This window comes from Manacus vitellinus, unplaced genomic scaffold (assembly GCF_001715985.3).
Source record: "Manacus vitellinus isolate BGI_N305 unplaced genomic scaffold, ASM171598v3 scaffold_7_pilon, whole genome shotgun sequence".
In the NCBI taxonomy this organism is placed as follows: domain Eukaryota; kingdom Metazoa; phylum Chordata; class Aves; order Passeriformes; family Pipridae; genus Manacus; species Manacus vitellinus.
The window spans coordinates 11880383-11907752 of record NW_021940813.1 but is presented as its reverse complement, the minus strand read 5'-3'; the positions used below and the strand labels follow the sequence as shown (position 1 = coordinate 11907752).

At 38.0% G+C, this 27370-nt stretch overlaps 1 protein-coding gene across 4 annotated transcripts in view; it reads right to left on the bottom strand.

The window, feature by feature from the left end:
- SH3KBP1 (SH3 domain containing kinase binding protein 1) overlaps positions 1–27370 on the bottom strand; it is a 191188-nt gene that overhangs the window by 101317 nt on the left and 62501 nt on the right. For all 4 annotated transcript variants that reach the window (XR_001922148.1, XM_018084241.1, XM_018084240.1 and 1 more), the window contains exon 3: positions 9283–9389. Coding sequence is in view for 3 of the 4 variants with exons in the window: in XM_018084241.1 (XP_017939730.1) it covers positions 9283–9389 (107 nt within the window). In the remaining variant the exon portion in view is untranslated. The remainder of the gene's footprint in view (positions 1–9282; positions 9390–27370) is intronic.

Sequence of the window (27370 nt, the reverse complement as noted above, 5' to 3'; positions counted from 1 at the left end):
AGAGAGCATACAGTGACTCTACATTTCGATTTTTATGGCTGTCCATTCAATCACTAAATTTTCCGTGCAAACTGTATGACTATTCAAGACAATCTTAATGGACGTGTTTTGCAGATTCTGAGTTTGAATTCCCTAAGTAATCAAAGGTGAAAGAGAAATATCCATGAAAAGCTACTCAGAGAATCTAAACTAGGTATCTTAAATAATGTGAATATTCCTGCCTTCTCCATCAAAATCTGAAGTTCTGTGTTGTAAAAATTAAGAATGTTGCTACTTCATTAATCTGTTAATGTAAGAAATCTGTGGAGAACAAAGAACAGTGCTAATGAATATTTGACTCTAGATTTACAAAGAAGTACTGATATACATAATGATGGTGTGAGAAGGAGGAGGGACACTGCCTAGCCAAATCCCAAGAGGAAAATATCACTTTAAAATTACAAACTCCCTCCTGTATAACCCATTCAGCATTGAACGGCAGTGTCAGGCAGTGAAATGACAGCCCTCAGAAAGCAGATGCCTTTAGGTTATAATGGGACAGCAAGAAACGACTTATTACATGCATCAGCTAAACACATCCTTGATAGGGAAATATTTTTCATCTGTCAGACACTGTCCTTTCACCAAAAAAGATGACAGGGGAGGACAGTGTCAATCTGTGACACATCAGCCTCCAATAAAGTTTGACACATCTCTTTCCTGCCTACCTTCCCCCCACAATTATGAAAATAGAAAGTCAACTGAAATAGAAAGGCTGAGGGTGTTCATGTTTACTGTTAAAAAAAAGAACTCCACATTTTAAATGAAACTAGTTAATTACTACAGAAAAAAAGTCCATTTCCTATCCCCTATCTGTGAAAAACTCGAGTTCTTAGAAATCTCTTAATAATACAACCAAATATTTCCCAAAAATATGGAGGAATGTATGCATTTCTTTCAACTTAGTCACACATACAATTTCACTACAAACCCCCACATTTCTTGTTGTCTTGAGTTGAATTTTTGTTTTAATTTGAAAGGAGTTCAGATCAGACTTTCATTTAATCTCAGTACCTGTCCCTGACAAAATTTGCCCTCCCTCCACTGCCCCCCCCTCAGCTCATCAGTAATCATGATGAGCTCCAGCATAACTCTGGGAGTTATCTTGCACTTCTTATTATCTTGTTGTAAATTCAGAAGACAGAATACATATATATCACTCAATCACTTCAGTGAGGTGGAGATTTTTCACATTATAGTATCAAAGTCTCTAAAAAGTAATATTCCCTTTCTTCTCTCCAGACCAATAATAAACAATATGGAAAACTGAAACTGCACGACACACAACACTTAGTAGATAAATTATATATCTACACATATATATGTACAAATTATATATCTAAATAAAATATTATATAAATACTATATACCCATAAAAATATGATATCTTGGTATACAGAAAATAGACAATATGGCCAAGAGTCTTTCAGCAATAAAATATTTCCATTTTTCTAATGCAGTATTCCCAGATGGCCATATTGAGTAGAGCTAAACATCAAACCATAACTGCATTAGCTGATTGACCAGTAGATTAATCAGAGGATTTACACAGTTCCCAAGATCCTTGCTTTGCAAGATGCTGAGATTATTTGACACAAGTAATGTGACCAATATAATCCAGTTTCATCTTTTCCTCAAGTGATTTTCACCTGCTTACTTCTTCCAGGGTAACACTTCACAGTTTCCTTACAGTTCACATTAGCACTTTTCATGTGGCATGTTGATGTATGGATCCCTATATATGTGTATAGAAATATACATATATACAAAGATCTTTAGACAGGTAAATCTAAACTGGATGTGAATATACTCACAGCATTCATTATCATATTGTAAGTTTTCCATTTGACTGAAAAATTAATTGCCTGATAATACCATGTTGTATTCAATAATTCTACAACTTCAGAAAAAAATCCAAAGCCAAACCTAGATTTTTTTCCACAAGAAAATGCAGAATCATGTTAGCAAGATATCAGAGGTTCAGGTCAAACTGCGCCTCCCAAAGATTTAGTAGGAAATTTTCACCAAAAGCATCAAAAGCTTTAGGTATTTTTAAACACTATAGCTACCTGCTACATAACTTTAAGCCTCAAAACAGCAGTTAGAGATAAATCCATGCAACAGAAAACACTAAAATGCCTCTAGGATTTAGTTATCCCAAACTGGGGCAGTCCATTACCATATGGTTTGAAAAGTTGCAATAATTCACAGCCAATAAAGCCTTTTAAATGAAAATCCATTATTCATGGGGGTAATCCGTCTGGAGGCACGAGCTCAATAAAATTTGTTGCCATGCTATTATAACAAAGTGCTTTCAGAATTTATACATCTAGGTCCTGATTTATGCCCAGCATTCAGGTGCTGAACCAAACAATCTAAAAAGAGAAGGATTTCATTCAGCAGTCCATGTCCCTATGCTGGATAAGAAGTTCTATGATTCATAATATTCTACACACCAACTGTAAGATCAGCCTGCAAATGAAGTGGTTTTTTTTTAATTCATAAGAAGGATCTTTCCAATCTGCCAAATGTAAGCAGATACATCTAGAGATATTTTTAAGATGTGTTTTCAGTGTGTTTTATCTGTTCACTGCCTTTTGGAGAGGCGTGGCTCATCCTCATCTTGCCAAGCCCGTAGGCTGCCAGTACTGTCACACCACATATAGGAATATGACTGAAGATACTTCATTACTTTGTATATTTAGGAGGTAACAACAACATGCACTCAACTGCAACTCAGTCAATGCCATGCATGGGGCAGGGACAGATGCAATATGCAATCTAACACTTGGATGTGACTGAACGAGATAGAAATGAACAATGTCACCAGAGAGTGGTTCATCAGCTGTAGAGAAATTCATCCCATTAAGAAGCCTGGACTTTGGGATTTAATCTATATAATAATTATGCGACATTCAAATGTTCTTCCAGTATCGTTGGGCTTTAGTTGTTTTAAATTTTCAATGAGGAAAGATTATTGTGCTTTTGTTGTAATTTAATTACTCAACCACTAGAGCCTTTTTTAATGTAAATGAGCTTTTTTGTAAACTATAAACCAAATATAGATGAAAATAATTTGAAATATACTGTTTTACTTCATGAGAAAGTAAATGTTTAATCAAATTGTGAGATCCCAGCACACAATAACAACCCAGACTACAAAGACAGTACAAGGCTGTAATAGTTAATTTTACTTAAAAGTAATAATATAAATAAGAAATAATAAATCAAGTACTCAAATTAGATACCATGGAAGTGGACAGACAGGAAAATACCAGAGAATTATATGAGTGAGGCATTCAGGCACACAAACACGAAGTTCTCCTAAGGATATACAGAGGCTAGGACACTAAGCTGCTTAGAAAATAACAAAAATTTATTGAAATCAGCCTATTTCCATGCTTAAAGTAAAAAAAATAAAAAGGATAGCATTTCAAGCCTTCAAGCAAATATAATAATTCTATTTCAGACCAGGAATATGGTTTTATTCTGTAACTGTAAAGCAACCAAAGAAAACAAAATCACTTTAGTAGGTCACTAGGACGACAAGATTAAGATAATCCAAAAGTGAAGACACTTTACATTTTATGTGAAGGTTTTCCCTTCACTGCCAATACAATCTGCAACATCCCCCTTCAAAGAAAGAAAGGTCATCCTGACTTGTAGTGCAACAAACCTTTGCTGCTACAAGCCTTAGAAGCACCTTCTCCTGAGAGAACCGGGGGGCCACCCCTGTAACTCCACGACAGGATATCCCAAACCAGCAGGAAATGCTGAGGCCAACTACCAGCAGCTGCTTGCCAGAATGTCTAAGACTGCCCCAGCTGCTTGCTTACACCTTGCTATATAATTAATAGGCTAAAGTTGTTAAATGATTAAAATGTTCAGCACCTTGGAATCACTGACCTAAAGTGTATTTCCAATAAATTCCTGTATTGGCTCATTCCACAAGATTTTCTAAAACCTGCAGCTTTGCCTATTGGGCTGACAGACTACTTACAGCTTAGCCAGGGCAGATGAGGGAGGCTCTGAGTCAGGAAAGGTTTCAGATGGAAGAAAGTCTCCCTGGACCCTAACAAAGTTTTTCTGGACTGTTAAAACCAAAACATAGTCCCAGGAACAAAAGCAATGCCAGAGGCAGGCAACAGGAAGGAGAGAAGCCCAAGGTCAACAAATTTTCTTTTGCTTTGAGAGAACTAAAGCACAGAAAGCAAAGGAAAAAGGTCCCTTAGTTTATAAATTCTAACGGAAAATCATGAGTTTAAAGGACAAAAGCAATCATATGTTGAAAGGAAATTAAAAACATAGATTCCCAAGAGGCAAAATAAAAAAAATCACATTTGCTGCCAATGGGAAAATAAATTTTGGACACAAGACCTGAACAGAAGATGGTGCCTACAGTGCCACTTGATGGCTTATTCTGGGAGTGCATTCAGAGGAGCTGTACCCATGAGGCACCAACCATCCCTTGGGACTCTGCTACAGCACATTTGGAAACTGTTTGATAACTCGGGTGCAGAAGGTAAGAATTAAAAACTGCACAAGTACCTTGTATTGGGGAATCTTTTCAGCTTCGGAGTTCTTTATTTTACAATGTCAAAATGTGCTTGGGGAATTTTTCTTTGTTTGCTTTTGTCATTCATGGTTTTGTTAAGTTTTTTAACATCCTCTTCTAAAAAAGACACTAAAGAGCAGTGAAAGCAATCACACAGAATTGGGATGACCCTGTCCCTATACAGACTCAGCAGTATTTGCACCCTCATTTCCCCCAAAAAAGGCCTCCTACCACATGAACTAATCAAACAAGTAGTCCCTGAGTCCTTGTGAACAACCTGTTAGAAAAGGATCCAGAAAAACACTTTACCACAGCATTCCACAGAAAAGTAACTGAGAGATGTGAAACCCCAGCATTCATTCCCAGTTGTTTTCTTGCATATTATATAGTTCTGCAATTGTGGCACAGACCATCCCCTTGCTACGGTTAAATATTCATTCCCCTTTCAACTCTATAGCTGCCAAAGTAGGTCACTGTAAGAAGAGTCCAGCTCAAACCCCAGTTTATCCTGTTCTTGGACATGTGTTGCACCACTTTATCTCACAATAAGAACAAAAAAACGTATCCACCAATCTTGCCCATAAGAAGCAACCGATTTGTAAAAATTCAGTCTGTATTTTTATAATTTCAAATGAGCTACTGATAGGATTTGATCATGTAATATATCGTAGTGTTACCTAAAAGTCAAAGAATAAGCTCAATGGTATTACAGAATGTCTCAGTCACAGACTTGTGAGCTTAACTTCATGCACTACCCATTGCCAAAAAGCTGACTTCTCAGCAGGATGAGGCCAAAAGGTATACAGCAGCACAACGACACACTAATCCCAAATGAAAGCAGGCTCAGAGCTGCTGAATGACATGCCAAATGTCCTTACTCTGATGCTGCAGGTTAATTATCTGGCATCCCATGAAAGTCTAAGGGTGAAACATAATTGGAATTCAGATATCTGCATTTAATAAGACAATTAGTTACAGTTGTATTTTGGGACAACTTTAATTAGAGTTATAGCTAATGAGGTAGGAAAATGACAAGCAAAAAGCTATCAATCACATAATAAACGTGAACATAAACAATGATGAAAATGCTTTTCTTGTTAAGTTTTAAATGTACTTTTAATTTAAGTCTGTTAATTAATGTCTCATGGGCATCAGGGTCTCTGTAGTTATGGAAACCTCTATTTTAACAACAAGCATTTTATCTATTGTGTTGAATGTTTGATCTTAACATAATTAATTTCCAACTATTTAGGACAAATAGAAAGGAACTGCTAATTCTTAACACATACAGCCTCCAAGGACATTCATCTGGCAACAACTCACACTTGCTACTGTTTCAATCCACTCTACAGCCCCAAACCACTTTTATCACAGGAGGAATTTCCAATTTTATCTACCACTACTACAGACATAAAAACCCTTTCAAAAGTATCACATCCAATCTGTTGGCACCAGGAAGAAGGATCTGGGCAGCTTTAGATGCTACTACACCTCTACACTCTGAAGCAGAGGTTGGAGAAGGGAAGACATCCTCATCCTCAGCACATCACTGTGTGATGTCAGTGTAACCTGTTTTCACTGGGAGTCTGGGGAAACACACTTGGACACTGATGGAGGCAGCTGACACTTGTGTTCCCTTCTGTCAACCCTGTGCTGGAGGCAGTGAACTTGAACGGGTTTGAGGAAGAGCAGAACACACTTCTTTAAGGATAAAGCTCAATTAACTTTTCTTTGCAACAGCAAAAGTTTAATGTTGTCAATCACAAGCAACATTTTAAGACTTTTTTTCCTCAATAGCCACATAAAGATACATAGACAGTGTCTGACCTAAGCAATACCAGGTTCAGTTTGCCATAAGTCAGTTAGGAATCGATTTATTTTCAACTAAGCAGAAATCCATAGAGATTTGAAAATATTAATCAAAGTCAATTTAAAACTAATTAATTCAACTGATGCAACTTTCTTAGAAGGAGACAATAAAATACTATCTATGGGAATCTGAGACCTACTCATGAATAAAAAGATGGGGTAAGAGAAAGGAACAACTGGAAATGGAAAGTAAATGACCATTTATGTTCCAATTACACACTGAACCACTGTAAATAATGCTGAAGATGTCCTCCAGTTTTCAGTCTTGAGTAATAATAAACCAAACTGGTATTTTACAAGAATTGTCTCCAATTGTTACCTATGTGGGAGGGTTTTTTGCTGTGGTTTTATATTTTTTTTGTACAATAACACAGCATGATTTTGGCCCTTGCAAAAAACCAAAACAAAACACCTCAATTTTCACAAGTGAGGAAGCCATATTTTTTAATTGTATAATGACATTAACACTGTGAATGCTATTTCAATGACTTTATGCAGCATTATCTAAAAGCAGAAGGGTAAAAAGTGAAATCAGCACATTGGTTGGTGCAACTTCTTGCATCAAATAAAGTTCCTGTTTCAAAATAAATACTCTGCCCTACTTTTTCGAGGAATTAGCACTACTATAATAAGAGCAGAAGAGGAAGTAATAACAATAAGTATTTGACATCAACTGCTTGGTATCAACCATGATGGAAAATAAAGGCCCCACAATAACATTTCCCGAGGGACTGAGAATTTTTTCTCTAGATTCCTATTTTCCCTCTTCCACCAGCTGATCTAGTTCCACCCAGAAGTTGGACAATGCTCTACAACGCATGAATGCACTAGATGAAGCCTGAAGCTGACCTTCTGCTTCAGTAGCTGACAGAACAGGGTATTTTATAAGGTCAAAGTGGGCACAGCCTCACCTATGTCAGCTGTTCTTCGGCATTTACTTATGACCAGCAGTTCAAGCTATCCATGAGCAGTCCTGTTCCACACTACAGTAAAACTAATTCCATCATGACATTCTTTATATCTGCCAATCAAAAAAGCAGCCCTAGACAATATATTTTCTTAAACCTTAAAATAAGAAAGTTGTCAATGTTTTCCTCAACAGTAGCAATTCAGGGTACAAATTTAAGACTAGGAAGTCTGTAATCAGCAATCCAAGTGGGTTACAAAAAGCATGCCCTTAACTATAAGCACACATATGCAAGTACATGGAATGTTTCACTTTTATAGTTCTACATTTTTCAATTTTAATGTAAACTATTTCAGTCTCATTTGGATATAAATAAATCTGTTATTTATAATTAAGTTGCTCAAATTTATAAAAAGACAAGAAATGCATTTTGTAAGAGAAGCCTCGTGTCTCATCTAAATTATTTAATTACTCAGTAATTACTTATTCATTTGGTAGGGTTAGTTTGTTGGCTGGATACTAGGAAAGGGTTTCACTCCATCAATTTACTCTGGAAAGACACAGACTTAAAAATTTTAAGTAATATTTCTGTGGCCATGTGAGGTCAAATTTACCTCAAAGTGCCCAATGAAAACAGCTTATGTGATGCCGTGAAACTCGTTATAATATCAAGTTTACATTGTCTTCAAAATATGCTCTTAAATATCTTACAACCTTGAATTCCCCCATTACAAAACTGTTCACAGACAGAATAAGGTTATTTAAGTGGCGCATCATGTCTGATTCCAGGAAGAATGATGTGCAGAGCTGGCATGCACAGCCAGGTTAAAGCAAAACCAGTGATCACTAAGCTTCTTACATTCAGAAGTGAGAATTTAATCTCTCATAAGAAAATGCTGGATGTCATGTAGGTTGCAGTAGAATTTATATTCTTTTAGAACTGATTTTTTAAGTGACAGATGTAGGAAGAAGTAAATTAATGTTAACGTCCTAACTGCTGAGTCACAGGGGAGAAAAAATCTTACAAATAAATGATACAAGCTGAAACACACCTTTTATTGGCTGCTTGAGCAGACTAAGGTCTTTTTAAAGCTAAGTAAATAAAGAATAAATGAGTCTGAATACATTCTAGTTAAAGAATGCACGTTATAATTTTGACTTTGGTTCTTCTTGCTATTAAACTCAAGAAGATATTTGTAAAATCTCTAATGGAACACTGAAGGTATTGGGAGTGAACATCATTCCTTGATACTGCACCCAGATTTACTCACACAAAGAAAATTTCTGTATCTCTGTCCAAGCTTTTGTAGGTTGTCCCCAGTCCATCTAAGGGATGTGTATTAATTTTCCACATCTATCTGCACCCAAAATAAATGAATCTCAAGTCTCAAATGTTTTGTTGGGGGTTTTTTTGCTTGATTTTAGGGTTTTTTTTAAACTGATTAGACTAAAATGAAATTCTTAAAGTTTGATGGCAAAGATGACAAATGGTGAACTCCAGTGGAGATTCAAGTAAATTTCTTAAATTTGTTTAACTTCGCAAACGTAATTTTCCCTGTGACTGGCTTACTAAAACTGTGAAAAGCTTCTTCTGATATAATCTTTGGTTCCTCAGAGATATAAATTCAAGAGCTCTGTAGAACAAACTTAGAGCTCTTTCCCTGAACAGAACTCTGAAACACCAACTGATTGAGAAGAACCGGCAAAAGTGCTATAGGGAAAAAGTTACAAAATCCATAAAAAAACCAGCAACATCCCCTCATGCCCAACAGCAATCCATACCAGAAAGGTCAGTATACCAGAAAAATGTCTGGTTTAAATTATGTCTTAAAACAGACTGTATTGAAGAGTTTAGCATGCACAAGATATGTCAGTACTGCATGTGTGTATAGTCAACTAAGGATGTGCTCACCTCTCCCACAACTTCAATGATGTCGCCAACTTTTAATTCCAGTTCATCTTCATTTTGAGGCATATAACTGAAAGCCACCTGACATCTCCTTCTTCTGTTTCTCTCTCCTGATGGAAATGAAAGGAACAGGGAAATCATTAAATGAAAACAAAATTCCATGCCAAACACAAGCCAGGGGAAATTATGAAAGATGAAATATGATTCTTTGAGCACTCTTACCAGAACCTGAATGCTTGCAATGCTTAGTCTACCTGCCTAGAATTAACTTAAAAAAGAGAGTGGAGAAAAGATACTTGGTGCATATTATTTTTTCAACTATTTCTAAAATTCAATGCAATTTATAAATGCAAATAAATTGTGTGGGTTTTTTTTCCTTTCTGTAGTATTATTCAAGAGCTAAAATTTAACTAACTGCTTCCTAGTGACAGAATGGACAAACTTTACCTAAAGGATCTTTCCAGGTGTATTTGCTGCAATTTCTCTTCTAGGTTTATTCTCTATATTCTCCAGTTTGCTGTAGGCAAACTGGAGGGATGGGAAAGGGATCCAAAGCCTTGTGGCTTTTGCTCATAAGGAAATAAGCCTCTCAGTTGTATCTTTTTGTCCACAAATCTTTCACACGTGTACAAATGACCATTTTTATACATTTTTTTTTTCATAGAACCATTTAGGTTGGAAAAGACCTTTAAGATTGTTAAGTACAACAAGACTGTTGAGCTAACACAGCACTGCCAAGTCTACCACTAAAGCATATCCCTGAATTCCACATCTACATCTTTTAAATACACCCAGGGATGATGATTCCACCGCTTCCCTAGGCATCCTGTTCCAATGCTTGACAAACCCTATTGTGAAGAAATTTTTCCTAATATCCAATCTAAACCTCCCCTGGCACAACTTGAGGCCATTTCCTCTCATCCTGTCTCTTGTTACCTGGCAGAAGAGACTGACCCCCACCTGGCTACAAACTCCTCTTAGGTAGCTACAGAGAGAGTCAAGGTTCCGCCTCAGGCCCCTTTAAACAAACCCAGTTCCTTCATCCACTACTCCTAAAACTTGTGCTCCAGACTCTAGTCCAGCTCCATCACCCTTCTCTGGACATGATCCAGTGGCTCAATGTCTTTCTTGTAGTGAGGGGCCCAACACTGAACACAGGATTTGAGGTTTGGCCTCACAGGTGTCAAGTACGATCGTTAGCCTTGAGTGGCTCCCATCCAGCCCCACAGACTTGTATGTAAATAAGTGGTGTAGCAGGCCACTGACCTTTTCCCCTTGGATTACAGGACCTTCACTCTGCTCTCCATCCCCCTCTTCTAACTCAGGGGGATGGATACATGGAGTACAACTATTAAAGACTGAGACAAAGAAGACATGGAGTACCTCCCTTTTCCTCATCCTTTGTCACTGTTTCCCCCCCCATCCAACAAAGAATGGAGAATCTCCTTAGCCCTTTGTTTGCTAATACATTTATAGAAACCTTTTTATTGGCTTTTACAGCAGGGGCCAGATTACATTCTAGCTGAGTTTTGGCCCTTCTGATTTTCTACCTGCATAACCTCATGACATCCCTGTAGTCCTCCCGAGTTCCCTACACCTTCTTCTGAAGGTCATAAACTCCCATTTTTTTCCTGAGTTCCAGCCAAAGGTTTCTGTTCAGCCAGGCCCATTGCCTTTCTCTCTGACTCATCTTTTAGCACAAGGAGATGCCCTGCTCCTGCACCATTAAGATTTCCTTCCTGAAGAAGAAAATGATCAGCCTCCCTGGGCTCCTTTGCCCTTCAGGACTGCTCCCAGGGGACTCTGTCAACCAGTCCCCTAAATAGGCCAAAGTCTGACCCTTCTACTATCACAGTTTTCAGACAGATGAGTGAAAATACTCTGTTCCAGAGTTTGTTTGCCAGATCTGTTGGCTTACATGTAATTAGAGTCGTACGAGATGAGAAAATCTCTCTAAATTAAGTTGCTGAAGTTGGCTGCTTAGCCTTTGTTAGCTGAAGGATAACTTTCTGGTATGAATCATGACTGTGTTGGAATGTGGTGAAGGACCAGAAGGCAGGAAAAGAGAAATTATCCAAAACACAGGATTCCCTGACTATTCTCTCTTCTCCAGAAGATGTGCAGTGTATAAACCATGCTATTTTGTATAATTTATATACATGTACCCACACAAGCATATATACAAACACACTCCACAAAAGTAAATGTACTTTCTCTTATGCTATTTCTCTTAACTGTTAAACACACTCAATACACACCAAAATGGGTTGCGTAAACCCTTTCCAAGCATGGCCTTAATCTGAAATTAAATTACAGAAATAGATCTTATAGTGAGTCTATTTTTTGTTCTGCAACATTTCTTGATAATCCTGCTCTAGGGCAAAGTTACAGATTTTTTTTTTCTAATCTATTAATTGAAACTAGAGAAAGAAAGGAGAAGGGAATCCACTGATTTTGGCTTTCTAACAATATTTTTCACAGCCACTGCAATCCTGCATGAGTGACAGTTTTTTGAATGTCAAAATTAATACCTAAATGCAATGTAACCAAACTCACTCAAATTGGCTTTTTTTCCACCTACAGATGACTGTTCATTCTTCACCATCTAAACTAAAACGGTCCTAAACTGACGACTTTACACAGCTGCATTCAAAATAAACATAATAAATACCTTCCATACTGAGTGCTTCTCTCATTGTCAAGAGAAGCTGGCTATTTTCCCTAAAAATAACATTCCCACTATGATTTCTAACATCAAGTAGCAACTGATTTGCTGATGTTGCCTGATGTGACAGATGGCAGTTGCCATCCTATTTAATAATAAATACTGTGTGACTCTTTGAAGAATACTTTTGACATTGCTAAGAGAGTGAGAAAAACACAATTCTGGATGTTAACAATACAACTGTACGAATCCTTCCCCCTCCCAGTCATAAAGTTATTTTATTGCTGTAGAGAAAATTCAGTGAAAGTCTGCATTTATCTCCATTAGTCTCATGGTTGTCTCACTGCTCTCCCTCACCTTCCAAATCTTTCTCTAAAGAAATGCAAGTATAAGGAGTAGCAAGCCAGCAAGAGATATAGATTCTATGTACCAGTTAGTTCCTCTCTCTGACCTAATGCAAGCAAACAGATCCAGTAGTGAATACCTTTGGTTTTAAGGAGCTGGTGCTGATGGTTGCTATGTACATACTAATGTTTGGTGCACTTGAGAAGAACCTGAGTTCTGTGAAGAGCTCTACAGACAAGGAATATCTGGTTTTTCTTACACTAAAGCAATGTGGATAATACAGGAGTACGAGTTTTCTAAAAAAACCAGACCCGATAGGGAAAGAAGTCAGAGTAACCAAGAAATATGTATATAATGTTAGTAAAGAAAAGCTCTGGTTTTGCAAATGCAATATTCCCACCCACACACCACTGATTTTTTCTGTCTGTTTCTTAACTAGCACAGTCTCCAAAGACAGCGTGATCAGGAACCAGAAGACCCACTGGAACAACTAACAAGCAGTTTAAAGAAAACCACTGAAGTCTTGGTCTCTCACCATTTCCCCTTTTGCTAATATTGCCACTTACTGCAGAATATTATTATAGTCTATGCTTTAACTGCTGGTTATCTGAGTTCTAAAATGGCACACGTATGTAAAGCTAATTTCAAACTATAGACGGCAACAATGTTGCAATGAAGACTGCAGATATTTTCTAATCTAATACATTTATTTCCTACTTGTAAATTGATGAAGAAAATAATTAGTAGAAGGGGTTTTTTGTGCTCTTTTCTTCACACTTAAGCATAAACTGAGTTACTTTCAAGGGAATAGTTACCGTGTGGTGAAAAGGCAAGTAATAAATCAAGTACTTTAAAATCAGAAAAGGTGTGCTGCAAAGTCCTCACTGTGTTTTGAAAGGCTTAAAAGAAGAAAAATAAAAAAAAGGATGACTGAACTTTTACTGGCCCATGTATTTGTTGCAAGTAACCTGCTGCAAGCAGCACCACACTGGTGTGTGCTGGTGGCAGTTCTAGGCTTTTTCATCTCCTTTAACTGTGGCACAACATCAGAAACATTTTGAAGGTAAAACATCTATGAGCTGTAGGTTGGGAACTAACCAAACTACACTGTATTCAGAACAAGCTACCTATGATATAGGAAAATAGGTCACTCACTCTTGTAAAAAAAATACACTGGCTCCTGTTTACATCATTATAATCAAATACATAAAATGAAAAAAGGATCATGTCTAGTTTGTGCTGGTTCTTAAACCAGACAGCTACAGAGAATTTGCTGTGTCTGTACAAGGGGTGTAACTAACATAGCATTGCAAAGCATTTTGCATCTGAAGCAAAGGCACCAAGACCTCAACTGTGCCACAGGGAATGCCTGACTCTGCCCTGCTCCTTCTTAGGGCTCTATCAAAGTGTCTGCAGATGTAGAAAAAGAGGAAAGAAAATAGGCCTTGCCTGCACTGAGAGAGGTGCTGTGCCACTTTAAGAACAATGTTGACTTCCTCCTTATTTGCAGCTGTTGACTGCCAAGTCCTGCTCGCCCCACCTGAGGCTCCCTTCCCTTTGCCCTGAGAGGTGAACAACTTCTCCAATCATTCCCCAAACACTTTCACTCAAAGCAAAACTTGGCACCTTAACAGTAAACAACAGGCTTTGCTAAATCATCTCCTTTTGGTTTTTAACTAAGATTCACCTGTCTGACTGTAGGTGTACCTGAGCTGAATGTCTAAATCTGAGCCTATCACTCAGGCGTAGAGAGGACCCCAGCCCCATCTCCAGAGAGTATTTTGTGTCACTGTAAAACAGAAAACTAAAATTTATGACTCTCCAGAAGTGCCTTTTTCTACTGGTGTGGCAAGAAAAGACCTTAACATTTAACTTTAAAAGGTCTGAAGTTAGGTCATATGGAAAGAGAAGTGAACATATATTCAGAAATTTGAAACAAACAAACAAATAAATACTTGAGGGCACAAATCTGATTTGTTTCAAAGTGGCATTTGATCAGATTCTAAAAATGACGTAGTTGCCTCTGACCACAGGAGACCACAAAAAAATTTCTCCCAGTTGTACACAGGCAAGAGAGAGCATTATTTCTGTACATTTAAACACTCCTCTGGCATTAGCAATGAAGACAAAAAAAGGAGGCAATGACAACACACTGGCATTCAAAGCTTATCTGTGTAAGGGGCACCAAAAGGTGATGCAACACTACACAAGAAGTCACACTGGTACTTACATGCTGCCATCAGACCCAGGAAAGGTCACAAACTGACCACTCGTGATTAGATGAAAAGTATGGCAGCAGCAGAATAGCTAGGAAGTAAACTATTTAAAAGTTAACTGGGATTTTCAAATCCAAACTACTTTTTTTTTGAACTTAAAAGTGGGTTATATGGTGGTTTCTGTAGAGCCTCTGATGCCAATGTCTTTGTAGCCTGTCCTGTCAGTGAAAGCCATATGGTTGTTTAACTTCACAAACAGAAGCTCCATCAACTCTACATACTAATGCACTTTTTTTCCACCACGAGAGAACAAGTATAGCAATCCATTTTGTAACACAGTACAACCATTCTAAAGTCAAAAAACTATTTAATGAAACCCTTTGGAGAACAGAACCACGGAGCAAATGTCTGTCCTCTGACAAACTGTATATCTAAATGGCTGACAATCTCTTCAAAACTAAGCCCCACCATTTTTCACTGGATCTGGTTTATATCATGTTTATTATTTATACCTGTATCGATATCAGTGCAGATCAGATAAACAATCCATGCCAACTGATCCTGGATTTTCCTTTATTATTGCTTTTTAAAAAAGGAGTGTTGCTATGGAAATTGCATGGGTTAGGATGGAGTTCAAGTAAAGGTCTGAAGCCTGAGGAGCATGAAGACAATTTCTCTCACATCTAAAAAATTTCAAACACACTAAAGCACATAATAGTTCCTTCAGACCCACGAACTTTCCTCTACTGTGGGCTTGCTGGGCAGGCTCAGGTGAACTGCTAAAGGAAACTGAGATCCACATCCATTTAAGTAGATGCAAAGGGACTGAATTCAGTAAAATTGTTTGGCAAAGAAGCCCCTTTCACTTAAGTCTATTAGGAGGAAAATGACAAGTTGGAGGAAAAGTTTCCTGTCTTCTTTCCTGTCTTCTGCTGCAGATTTTCCTGCACACAGCATCATCTGCCCTTCAGCCTCAGTTGCACTTCCCATTCTTCCAGCTTTCAAAGCTATATTTGTAGTTGGGGGAACTGGCTCAGTGCAGTGACTCCTGGCTAGACAAGCTGGGCTGTGATATGATTCAGCTAGAAACCAGTTCTAAATTTAATGTGCAAAAAGACAAAAGGCAACTATTGCATAACTAAGATGTGATGTATAAGCATCTAGGGTGCATGTTACTGATTTTAATGCTACTAGTGGGGATCTGGCACAGGTGTTTTGGACAGCCAGCCAAATGGTTACTGTATCACCTTTCTGTTGTTAGAAATCATTGAATTGTATATATCAAAATGCACATTTTAAGAAAAAAGGTAGAACTACAAATTCACTCCTGAGAAAAATTCTTCTTAAAACCACTACCCTCAGTAGATGATTTTGAGAAAGTTACCTAATTAAGAGCAAACAGATAGTTAGCATTAAAAATGTTACTTTTTAAATTGCTTTAAGTGTATTGAAGATAGTATTACAAGATTTCCGATAAACTCCTGGTCATACTCAATCCTCCTGTGGATTCTGTCACTATCTTCCACAAAACAAGGACTCAATCCTCTTATATCCATCCACTAGCAAAAATACAATTCTGATTTGAAAACGTACCAGAACTGTCAAGTTCCAATTTCCTCCTTTTCCTGGAGGACTTTGGCATTATTTCTGACCTGGGATGTGACATGTCAATTCCAACTCTCTCATAACCCACATGCTCTTAAAAGGTGAATGGTTTTGGATGGATGACAAAAAAAGCCTGCTGAGGTCTCTTCCCTGTCTAGCAGAAAACAGAAGTAAGCTGGGTGAGAATATCGGGGGGGGGGGGGAGGAAGGACAGGGAAATATGTATTGGGGGTGAGTGTGTGTTTGTGAGAGGTTTTGTTTTGTTTGGGTTCCTTGGTCTGGTTTGAATTTGTGACATTAATATACCAGAGAAGAGAAAGATAAACTGTTAAGGAGGGGTGAGGAAAGATGGAATATCTGAGGTGCTTCCAGTACTCTATCAAATGGGTTGTGTAAAGCTGCTGTATTTTTCTACAAGCAGAGGAACTGGGAAGTGCCCTGCTTTGACACACGCAGCTAAATCACAGAGACTGTAGGACTCCATTAAGCACAATTAAGCCACAATGCAGTACGGCATCACTGCTAGTAATGTATTACTCTGAGTGTGTTAATGTTCTTCTGTTACTGAGGAGTGTTTTCTCTTGCTAGACTCCACAGCAACACTTCCAAGTTTCAGCCATCTGGCTGCTGCTCTGAATTTTATGGCCAAGATTTGTCTGTGAGGAACCTGAAAGCCTGGAAGACACCTTTTTTTTAACACCATCACATTTTTACTCGTATGTACTGTCAGAATAATAGCAAACCTTACATTATTCAATTAATTTATTCTTTTGTTAAAAACATGCAGCAATATTCGGGCCTTTTATTGTGTATGAGTCTTTTGCATGCAAGAGCAGTAATTAACTGAAGCAACTACAGCAACAACGTGGTACCAGTGGTCAAATGCTTTTAGGAGAAAACCATAAATTAACTGAGAAGTGGAACACTTGCATATGCCACAGTTGGAGCCAGGCTTGTGCGCGTGACAGACAGAACTGCAATAATAGTGAGGCTGAGATCACTACTTAAGCCTAATCCAAAGCAGAAGGAAACACTAGAAAAGTAACTGTAAATAAACTCAGAAGGCACTTGCACAGTTTGAACCATATACCACCAAAATTTTTTTCTTTCTGAATCTGAAAGTTTTAAAATGCACATAAATGGAGTAGAAACTTCATCAAGAATGCAGTGAAATCAACACCAGCAAATTAGACAAAGCAAGTCCAAACCCTAACAGGAATCCTTGGACTTGCCACTCAGGCTGCACGTTTTATACTCTATCCTTTACATGAAAGTGTAAAATAAAGTATTAAACTACACATTAAACTCAACCACATGCACAACTGAAAATGTGTATGTTCACCAAAGCTACTCGTTCTAGTGTCTGTATCTTTTAAACGTCATTGTGTAAATTACCTGAAACACTCCAGCACAAGACAAAAACTGGAACTTGCTGAGGGGGTTTCAAACAGGCTTTTTAAACTGTACTTTAAAAGCAGTTACACAGTTCTGGTAAAGACAGGACAAATGCACTCAGCTTCCCACCTGTTTCTGAGATGTAAAAATATTTCGCAGCAGCAAGGGGTTCTTTTACAACAGCTTTTTCTAAATGACACATTCTCTTGCCTGTTCTCAGCAATAACAATTTGTTGCTCTGTCTACTGTCCTTCATAAGCAGTACATTCCAAGAAGCAGCAAATGCCTTTGTCCTCATTGCAAGCCAAGGCATATTTCAGCAGGGTGGTTTGTCCTGGTCATGTGTAACTTTGCCACATGCACTAGGTCCGGTCCCATTGCCTGGCACTGGGATTCCCCACTATCCTTCATGCAATTAGCACCTGTTGACATGAGGGGACCTATTACTCAATAGATACCTGTAGCAATAAATCAGTTTTTCTAAAGAACAAGAAGGGATATACAGACTTGAAATATTCTTTCTTAGATGACAGATCAAGGTTCAAAATGCAAGAAAAGAAATACAATGAGATTTGCAAATGGCCCAAAAAGACCTTTTCTCTTTCCATTCTCACTGCATACAGCTCATGTTATCATGGGATAATCTCAAAATATTATCCCCTTAGCTAGGTTTTGAGATAGTGGTCAACTATTTGGCCCTTTGATGCTTTTTTGTATTGATGTCTAGAAAAAACATTCGAATAAACCAAAACCAAACATGACCTACTGTTGCATCTTTCTCACTTTTCTTATGTTCCGTCACATAATTCATATAGCTTAAATTGCCTATGCACAGCAGCACTCCAAACATACAGTAAATGAAAGCAAATAGCTCTAATTTGTGAAACCACTGTACATATTCAGTTTATGTTGTGTTCTCCTGTCTATAAATAAAGGCATTTAGAATAAACCACATGGATTCCTACACAGTAATCTCCAAAAGTATTATTATACTTCAAGCTTGTTGTCTTGAAGCTGACTTCTGGCCAAAATTCACAAACAGCGTTAAAAAGCATACTTTTTTTCTTAAAGACTGCTAAAAAATGTGCTACTTCATTTTTCGATACCAGAGTATCCATGCTTTTTGACAGGTTTTCAATCTCTGTAATGACATTACATTGAAGATGTTACTCTGACCTCTGCCAGATCAGTTTCAAATAAGCCTCTCTTACCCAGGTAAAAACCCCCATCATAGTCAACATTTTATTTTCACTCCAACAGGTAACAACATACATTCAACAAATGTCGCAAGAAATGTTGAAAAGATGCAAAAAATATAACAATCAATTTTCTGCTCGCTGCACTCATGAGAGCTATTACACAATGAATACATGCAATAAATCAACAACACTTAACAAAACCCAGAACTCTCATTCCTACTGGATGCCTAGAACATCAGTCAGCTTTTTAACCGATAATCTTGTTTTCCTCTAGAATATCAATACAATTTGAATATTCATTTTGCCATTAAAGGCAATAAAATTAGCAAAAAATATTAACACATCTACAAACAGAGCACACACTTCACTTTCCAGTTCAGCAGTGTTCCTAAAACCTAGGAAACTACATTACATCTGTCTTGAAACATAAGCCCAGACAAATCCTAAATTCTAGGAAGCTGACACTAGGAAGGTAGGAGCTGCCTTGGTAAACTGCGAAAATGACTCACCCAGTCTGGTGTTAAGGGTCTGATTCTGCAACACATACACTGAGAGGAGTTGTCAATTGGGCAGAAGCACTGGGGCATGTGTCTTCCATGGCAATTAAGCCATGACATTTCAAACCCTTGGAGAGAACAGAGCTTTGGCAGGGCTCCTCACTGGGCTGCTGATACGCACCAGCTCAGCGTGAGAGGTTATACAACTACCTGTCCTTCACTTCTGCTGAAAGGAAAACACACCAGGAGGACACTCAATTGCACTCCTCGTGTTAAGATTTATTATTATTTCTCAGCTACCATCATGAAAATGCTATAATCCAAAATAACCTGCTGTCCTAAAGGGCATGTTATTCTATACTTTGGTATTTGAGGGTTGCACAAGAGCGCAGGAATACATGTTCAGAAGAGCAATAAATAAACCAAATGAAATCAAAAATTGAAATAGATTGATTATTCTTGCTGCTGCTGGACCTCTAACACCCCAGGTACCATTAGCTCTAGGATGGCATATCTCAGTACTGAAAGTGAAAATTAACATACATTGTTCCACAACGTCTTCAAAAATTAACATTGCCACAGTATCCACACAGGACAGTTCCCTCTACAAGCAAAGGACAAATATTTCTGTATCAAGGAGATCAGATGTATATCCTCTAAAACTGAGCAACAAATGGGGAAAAAGAAACAAACTAAAAGGCTGTTTTGGCAAGTCATCAACCTACACATACAGTGCAAGGGCAGAAGAAGTTCCCTCAGGCAAGGCTGGAGAAAAAAGGGAGGCAGCATTCTGCAATACCTGCATCTAGACAGCTCTGCAGCATCTTTGGCTTTTGGTCTTGGGAAGCTCTGAATGCCACAGAAATTTTCTCATATTTTCTTATTTGTTCTCACCAGTTAAACAAGGCTCCATGGCATTTAGAAGCATTCAATTTTACTAAATTAAACTGATGAAATATTAAGAGTGATGGCTCATGGTAAGAAGGCTGCCAACAAGTTAGTTTTTTAATATAGCATCATTTTCAAAAGATGCCACACATAAATCATATTCTTCTGGTCTTCTTCCCTTTAGTTTTTCCAGAAGATTCTAACATGCTCAAAAAACTGTAGTTTATCAAAAGGGTGTTTAATCAAAAATGCCAAAAGATATAATGTTCAATTCCGTCATTACGGCCTTGTAGCTTTAGTTCTTATGGAAAGCAGGCTTTACACCTCAAAATCCTCTGCTACTAAGCATATTCAGAGGTTTATAGCCCTGAGTGTAAGGGATTTGCTTGACTGCAATCATTAATGCTTAACCAACAACATGTTCAAGTATAAATGGAAAACCAAAAACATAGAGCATTTTTCAACCTCAAGAAAAGATATTGGTCCAAAGTGGCACAGTAACTGGCCCCTATGTGCTCAACCCACATAATCACAACTACACAATACCCTACTTCCCCATTTTTTTTCTCACTGCTCCCTTAATTATTCTGTTTCCCTGCCTGACCAAAAAAGCCCCTTAAATCCTGCAGAGATGCATTTTCGTCTTTACAATAATGAAATAAAGCAATTTAGAACAACATGGACACTTGGATGTGTTCTGCAGATACACTTTATTTATGAGGGCAGAAAATTATGAGACTGAGTCTGAGTGATACATGTATCAATCATGCTGCTTAAAGATGTCAAAACAAGAAAATACTCTCCTGTAATTTCTCCTCCATAACTAAAAGCAATTGTTATTAAGTAAGAAGAAATACATGCACACAATTTTTCATAATATGCTCCTGGTGCCTCATTACCCACAAGATTTAAAACTACTAAATAATTTTCCAGTAACATACTTCCTGTTCTGTATTCCTTAATATTATTCAATATACAGATAAAAGGATAACACAGTCGTAGGTTTAACCTTATATTCCAGCTGCATATATGGTCACAGATACACATAATCAGTCTTCAATTCTATTCCATTAGACTGAAAGAACATACAAAACCGCTTCTCATTGAAGCATTACGCACACATAAGCTTTTCTAAAAACCTTGCTGCCATCTAAGCCTAATGATCATTCACGACTTTAGAGGCTTTCACATATATTACACAAAACACAACAGTCAAACTTTATAATTGCTCTGCCAGTCACTGGAAGCACTGCTATGCATCAATATGGTATTCACACTTGTTTAGAGAGGCCCAAGTACATCCTCCAGTGTCACCACACACCTCTTCAAACGCTGATGCTACGACACTAGAAGTGGTCTTACTCAAGGGAGTAAGACATAACACAGAAAGGGAAACAGGAAAGCCCATGACCTCAAAAGCAATTGAAACAAGACCTGCTAACAGGGAAGACAGCTGTCAATGACCCTCACACTATTTGGATTCAACATTTCTTAAAGTCCTTTCATTATGTGCTGTTCTTCACTACTCCAGGTACAAATATCCACTAAAATCTTGTTTAAAAGTAGCTTTTTCTGGTTAATCTGTCATGCTGCTGGAGAAGGGGAACAGGTGAAGTATGCAGCTTCCACAGGCAGCCCTTGCATGACTAAGGAATTTCAACTGACTTTTCCCAGCCGCCTCCTGGTCATGCCTTGTGTTCACCCGCATTCCCGTAGCACAGCTGCAGCCACAGACAACTTCCACTTCCAGGCTAATGCTTATATTTGACCTCAGGGCAAAAATTATTTTGTATGTTATGAACAGCAGCAGCATGTTTGCTTACAGAACTACTGTGAGCCACACTGTATCCTGATACATCATCTGTAAATATTAAATCATCTACTAATATCAGTCTAAATATCTCCACAAAAAGCAGCACCAGGGAACTAATATGAACCCTGGCTGTTCTCATAAAGTGTGTGCTGCTTGCATTAAATGACATCGAGAGAGTAAGGAAATGCAGTAATATAGAAAGTTTTATTTAAGCATGGAAGAAATCTCTAGCAACACCTAAGATGAAAAAAATAACAAAGTAAACCTAGGACTCCATATCTCAGACAAAATTTTAAATCAAGTACCTCACAAAAGATACTTTTTATCTTTATGCTGCAATGGAAGTTTGATACCAATCTATGTAAAGCTTTGCATAATTCACTATCTTTTGCCTTTGAAGATAGATGATGAAGCATGCAAAACATCTGATAACTTAGTTGCCTCTGAGGTAACTCGTACTTTTTATTTACAGAAATATCCCTGTAAGTAACTGATTACTGAAGTTAGTATTTTTTTTCTGAGTAAATTACATTTCCTTGTCCGCTCTTAGATCACTCGCTTTGGTTTATTATTTTGTGGTGTTCACAGAGGCTCAGTATCTTACAACCCACTAAGAGAGCTGAAGCCTGCACTGAAGCTGCAATTTAAACAACCTTTTGTAAAGACAGAGAGAGTATTTATACTTAGAAAACAGTCCACTAAGGTAGGATGGTGACTCTGTAGCAACAGGCAAAAGCAAACACAGCACAGTTTCACCTCCTTTTTCAACAGATGACACTTAACTGAAGCCTGGATAACAACAAATCTGATGACCATTTGGCCCTCACTGTGAGGGTAAACATGCTCTTGCAAATCAATTTGCAATGGATATGTATGCATGTAAAAGACCTCTGAACTCCACACAGCATAGGGAACAAAGCCAAATTTTTATGTAGCAACAGAGGAAGACAGAGAGACAGAGTCTATCTAACTGAAGACCAGTGCTCCAGTACAGAACATGGCACTTCACAGAGACATGTTTGCTTGCAGACAAACACAGAGCAACTGTGCAATTGTGATCCCTTGGTAGTTCTCCAGGACATAGTATTGACAGCTGCCTCAGAAGTGTCAGTCCTTCAGTCTTCATTTCAGTTACCACAGAGATCCACACGAATGATAACATATTCACCTTTTTCTCAAAGTCAGAGTATATAAATAACCCCTTTCTGAGTCAGAATAATTACTTCACATCTTATGCTGTTTGTGGTAGTTTAAAAGCAGCGTGTTTTCAATGTAGAAACTCACAAAGAATACACTCTCATGTTTGTTCTGGGTTGCAAAAGCTTTGTTGTAACAAGTTTCAGTATTCTTTAAGCATTCTTTAGCATCTTCAATACAGACCTGTGTGGTGGGACTTCGAGATCCCTGAAGAGATTAGCATATTAAGGCAAGAACCCCACCTAGTGAATAGTGACTGCAGAGAAATGGTCCCCTACTGAAGCTGAAAATACAGCCTGCTCTGAATTACCTTGAAAGATTTCATACTAATAAAGAAGACAAGTGTTCTTTGAAATTCATTCTCACCAATGATCACAAAGTTCTGCAAAAAAACTTTGAAACAAAAATCAGGCTTCATGTTTCCCCAGGCCTAACTGACTTGTCTGTAACCAAAGGCTGGGTCACAATGAACAAAACACATAATAGTTCAAATACAGAAGGACCACTTCTCCTCATTGAAAGCCTCGTTTTACCAAAATGTTTGTAAGCAAAGTCATTCCTTAATATAAGAGCTTTTCTAGATTTCGAGATCCAGTGGGTAATAAAATATGAGAAACAAAATATTTACACTATCAGAAGACTGTCTAGGCTGCCCATTGCCTTGAGTTATTTTCTTGCGAATTCATACTCTTTAAGACATCTGTTAAGTTGGCAAAGAAAAGAATCTCAAGGAGGAAGCAAGCAAATGCATCATTTATTATCTGCCTTTTCTCCTCCTGACTGATTCTCTACTGATTTCAAATTATACAGGAACAGCTTCTTTATAAAAGGCATAATTGATATCTTCCAATTTTGAACACACGTTAACTGATTTTTTTTTTTCTATTCATGCCACCTGCCCTGATTCCAGGGCTGTATTTAACTCTTAGTTATCCTGCACATATTCAGATTTCTCATTGTTTTAATCTTTGGTCTACACATATATACACATATATATCCTTTGTTTTAAATGACTACTGTGCTATGAAAGTGAAATAAAGGACTGATAGCACGATCATCCAAAAAAATATTTCAAGACAGGCAACTGAAAATTAAATTGCTTCAGTGCTGTCCAGCATGGGAGTTATGTGGTGTTAAAGAAACACACATAAACCTCTAAAAGCTGTTTACACATGTTTACTTTTTCACCTGTGTTGTCACCCCATCCACAATACATTCCCTTCAGCCTTTACTGATATCCTCTTACCCTGTCCACAATTAACTTTTTCTTACTTTTCCTTTTTTTTTTTTGTCTGCAGGGGTGATCAAACACTGGCACAGGTTGCCCAAAGAGGTCGTGGAGATATCCTCAGAGATACCCAAAACCCAACTGAACATGATCTGGGGAAGCTGATCCTAGCTGACCCTGCTTCAGCAGGGGGGGGTGACCCAGACTATCTCCAGAGGTGCCTTCCAACCTCAGCTATGCTGTCACCCTATTTTAAGGCCACCCTTTAAACCCCCTATAGCCCATGGTTTTGTATTATTTCTCTGTTATTAAGCTTCCTTGTATACAGCTTCATTGCAAAAATCCAACCACTTTCTGTGAGTCAGCCTCTGACAGGTAAAGATGCTGAGAACAGAGTATATTACTGCAAGTAGGTGTGAGCTGTCAGCAAACCACAGAAACTTGATTTCATATATTTGATGCCTTTCGTTGTTTACAAACCACATGTTAGTACAACCCAAACTTCAGCTTTCCAGGCTGAGCCAAACTCCCTCAGGATATTGTCTGCAGTAGATGCCACTTGAGAACAGAAAGCAAATACTAGAACTGTAGACTCTGAGGATTGGCATTTCACTAGGGAGCTGCAGACAGCCTTTCTTTAGCACTTTTCATTCCTCTCTTTCTTCTTAACTGATAAGACTTCCATTAAGGTAGCTGAAATACAAGGGGAAATGAAGCCTTCGTCATTGTACCAAAAATACTCCAGAACTAATGCTTATTTTTATCCTCAAAAAGGAATCAGGAAGATAAACTTCCACATTTTGCTCCTCATTGTATTTTGACAAAGGTGGCATAAGGTGAGTGAAAAAAAGAATTGTTTTGTCTGCTTAGAACTGTGTGAAACCTCTATGTATATCAGAATATTATTAAATTATTTCATCTTTGTATGAAGAACAAGGCATCTAAAAGCATCTAATAGTTCTTTCATGAGCAGCAGAATTAATGAGGCTTGGAGAACCACGGATTTACATGGAGTGCCTTCTAATCACCTCAGCTTCAACCTACTCCCACCACCCCTTCCCCAGCTTTCACCTGTACTACACATGCACAGCTGGGAAAGTGGTCTGAGATGCTGGGACTGCTACAGAGCAGGACAGGGACTGACTGACTGCTTGGCTTGACCACCGGCTCTTGCCTCTCAGAATTGAGGTTTTCATTCAGTTAGAAGCACTAATATGTGTCACATTTCTCTATTCTGCTTCCAATTTAAAAGAACTATTATGTTCCTATAAATGTATTGAAGACATTTAATACATTAATCTTTTGTCAACTCTAGCTGATATCATGCAGAGAGTTCCAAAAAATCAAGAGGAAGAGGGCAAATAAACAGATTCTCTCAAACAAGATTTGTTCCATTAGGAAATTAGAATAAAAATCCTAGTAGCAAAGGCATCCAGATTGTCACAGGACAACACTCTCTTTGCAATTATGATTTCAATTACTCTCTTCCCTCATATGCAAACCAGTATTTGAGTATTCAGAAAATGACATCAGAGCCTTCACATGGTGAAATGAGTTTTGTAATAGGTTTCCTATAGGATCTTAACAAATAAGTTTTCATGAAGATATACAGCATTTATGAAGAATCTCCCTATGACAAATTTGTCTTTTCCTCTTCAAGGACTTGGTTAAATTTTTATTTCAAAAGTGGTTCTATCTACCACACTACATTTTGCAGTTGAAGAACTAGACAAGAAGAGTAAGGAAGAAAATAAAATCCTCATTGCTTTCTGTATTGTGTGCAAATCAGTTGTCTGCTTCTTGAAAACAACACTCTTCAGGGTAATATTAGTTTCTCCACGTTAGGTCCAGTATTTACATTGAAAAGCTGGAAATCTAATGTAATTTTTACATAATGAGATAGCTACTAAAGAGCTGTCTCCTTTACAGTGCGGAATGCAAATGCCTGAAAGTGTCCACTTCCACATGAAATATTTTTTGGTCCCAAAGATGCTGTAGCTTGCATTATGTTTCTAAATATTAACTTCAAATAACTACTTGAGCAGTGTGCCACTCTTGCATCAAGCAATGAATTTCACAACACGAATGGTGGGGAAGCCCTAGAACACAGCAAAGACATAGTTCAGACAAACTTACACACTAGATTTTAATCACTCTGCCCCCTTCTAGACATGGTCAGTTCACACTTGTGTACCCACTTCCTACAAACTGACTGCAGAACATGTGCTGGTTAGGTTTTGTGCCTTAATACTAAAAGTTTGTTTGCCTTATAATTTCTGTAATTCTCAGAAAAGCAAGTGATAAACAAACTAAATATTCTGTCTCCTATTCAAGGGAACTATTACTAACCATCTTTCTAATGATGTTCACTTAGCTTGTATTTTCAGGTTTTTTCTAGTTTTCAGTGGGTTTTAAATTAGACACTGAAAGATTTCTGAACAGAGGTAACCCAGTCTCACTACACTGTACCAAATGCTGACTTCTAAGCTGTACAAAACTTCATGTCAAAAACCTCTGTTGCTTTGCTTTCTGCAAGTCCCTCATCCAGTAGGCTAACCCAGATTTCCCCACTCCATGATACATCTGGGCATGTCATACTTGCATGACTCTTCACCCTAACACCCTTCAGCTCTGTCTCCAGGGCCACAACCATTTCCACTTCTGACAACACGCTGTGAGTAGGGATGACTTCATGTCAATTCTGATCTGTGCGAGGATGAAACTTCCTCCCAAATTAACTAATTCCTGGAATCCAGCTACACAGCTCTCCTAACTCTATCCAAGGATGCAACTGCATGCAAGATTCCCTACTGAACCTGCCACCAAACCTCTTCTTTAATCCTTGTCTTTTTTCTCCCCACAACAGCACTCACACAAACTATTTCTATCCCCATGTCTAAGGACTTGGTGACCTCCACAAACTTTCACCAGAACTCTGCCTAAGATTCCTTAAAATCATGTTTAATCAAAGTGCTAGAGCTCTCCATGTTTAATCAAGCAATTTCTTCCAGTTTACTGGAACTTTCTTACTATATTGTTCTGT